The sequence below is a fragment of the Octodon degus genome, unplaced genomic scaffold (assembly GCF_000260255.1).
Source record: "Octodon degus isolate 3935 unplaced genomic scaffold, OctDeg1.0 scaffold00125, whole genome shotgun sequence".
Lineage (NCBI taxonomy): Eukaryota > Metazoa > Chordata > Mammalia > Rodentia > Octodontidae > Octodon > Octodon degus.
This window is the reverse complement of record NW_004524701.1, coordinates 9197128-9198459: the sequence shown is the minus strand read 5'-3', so window position 1 is coordinate 9198459 and position 1332 is coordinate 9197128. Positions and strand designations below refer to the sequence as shown.

The 1332-nt window shown below is 33.9% G+C and overlaps 1 protein-coding gene across 1 annotated transcript in view; it reads right to left on the bottom strand.

Moving 5' to 3' along the window:
• LOC101587879 (ATP-binding cassette sub-family G member 2-like) overlaps positions 1-1332 on the bottom strand; it is a 65537-nt gene that overhangs the window by 15879 nt on the left and 48326 nt on the right. Inside the window, exon 9 of the mRNA XM_004640650.2 lies at positions 226-308. Within this exon, the coding sequence (XP_004640707.1) occupies positions 226-308 (83 nt within the window). The remainder of the gene's footprint in view (positions 1-225; positions 309-1332) is intronic.

Here is a 1332-nt window from a genome sequence, read left to right as displayed (position 1 = left end):
TCTTAATGAATAGAATGATTTGTTCTAATGGTGTTTGTAAATAGGATCACAAGTCCACTTCTTGTACAGCAATTAACCACTGAAAAGAATATATGCAGTGTATTATTTGTTGAAACTGTACTTCTGATTTGATTTGAAACTGTCTCATTGCTATCTGTTTATCAATAAAACTTTGAAAAAAAAGGTAATTTTATTTTCCTAAAATGAAAGTTGCCATTTACTTACCTATTCTGGATTTCATTACAATCATTTTTTAGCACAAGGAAGATGCCACCTATAATCAATCCCATTATCATTATGACGATTACCTTTTCAAAAAAAGAGAAAAGTTTCACTTAAAGGTAAAACATGCAATATGCGTGAAGATAAGATATAAGGCTATTATTGGTCAGAGTCACTAAAAGACTATATAATACTGCAAAATATTATAAATGTTGATTGTGGTTAGATTGCTAATTTTCTGTGCAAAAATGTGTAATTGTTTTTTCACATTCTATAGGGATTTAAAATTTAGATTATCAATGAATGATGGAAAATACCTGTTCCATGTTATGTCTAAGGTGTTTGGTATTCAGACAGATAATGATATTAATCTCAACTGCCTTATAATGTAATAATGTCATTAAGCTTCTCTTGTGGATGGTTAAGGACTTAGGTTGGCAGACCAAAAATTAGAGAAAAAGAAGAGCTACAAGTATAGCCAATATTTTGGCCCAAGCCCTTCAACGCCAGTGAGGACTCAGGACATAAGAGAACCGCTACTGGAACATCCTATAACTCAGTGGTGCCCCAAATTTTCTGATCAAGGAGATTATGGAACCACAGGGGAAAGTGATTGATGATGTCGAGTGTGCCTAAGAAGAGTCACCTAGAGAGAAAATATTCTCTCAGGCTTTCACAAAGAGTAAACTGGTCAAGCAATGGCTGTGACTCATCCACATGGCTGACACTGACAAAGGATCTACAAACTGCTGTATATGGTTTCAGGGTAAATCTTAAAGGGATTTGATTGAGTTTGTCATATACAAATGTTACATTTTTAGTTATATGGGTCTTGTTTTAACTTGTCCTAAGCAGGCACCAAAAAGTATAATCTCGAGGTATAAAAGTAAAGCCATATTGATATCCTGAGCTGTAAAAGGCTCAAGTCAACAACTTCTGAAATTGCCAGTTCTGCTGATAACCCACTGCTATTATGGAATACTGGACTATATTGGGTTATTTTGCTGAATTCACACACCTACAATATTTGAATGGCAATGGAACTCTCATCTCTGACAAAACAGAAAAGGGGAATATAAATGAAGGACCATTTTGTAGCAATATATATAT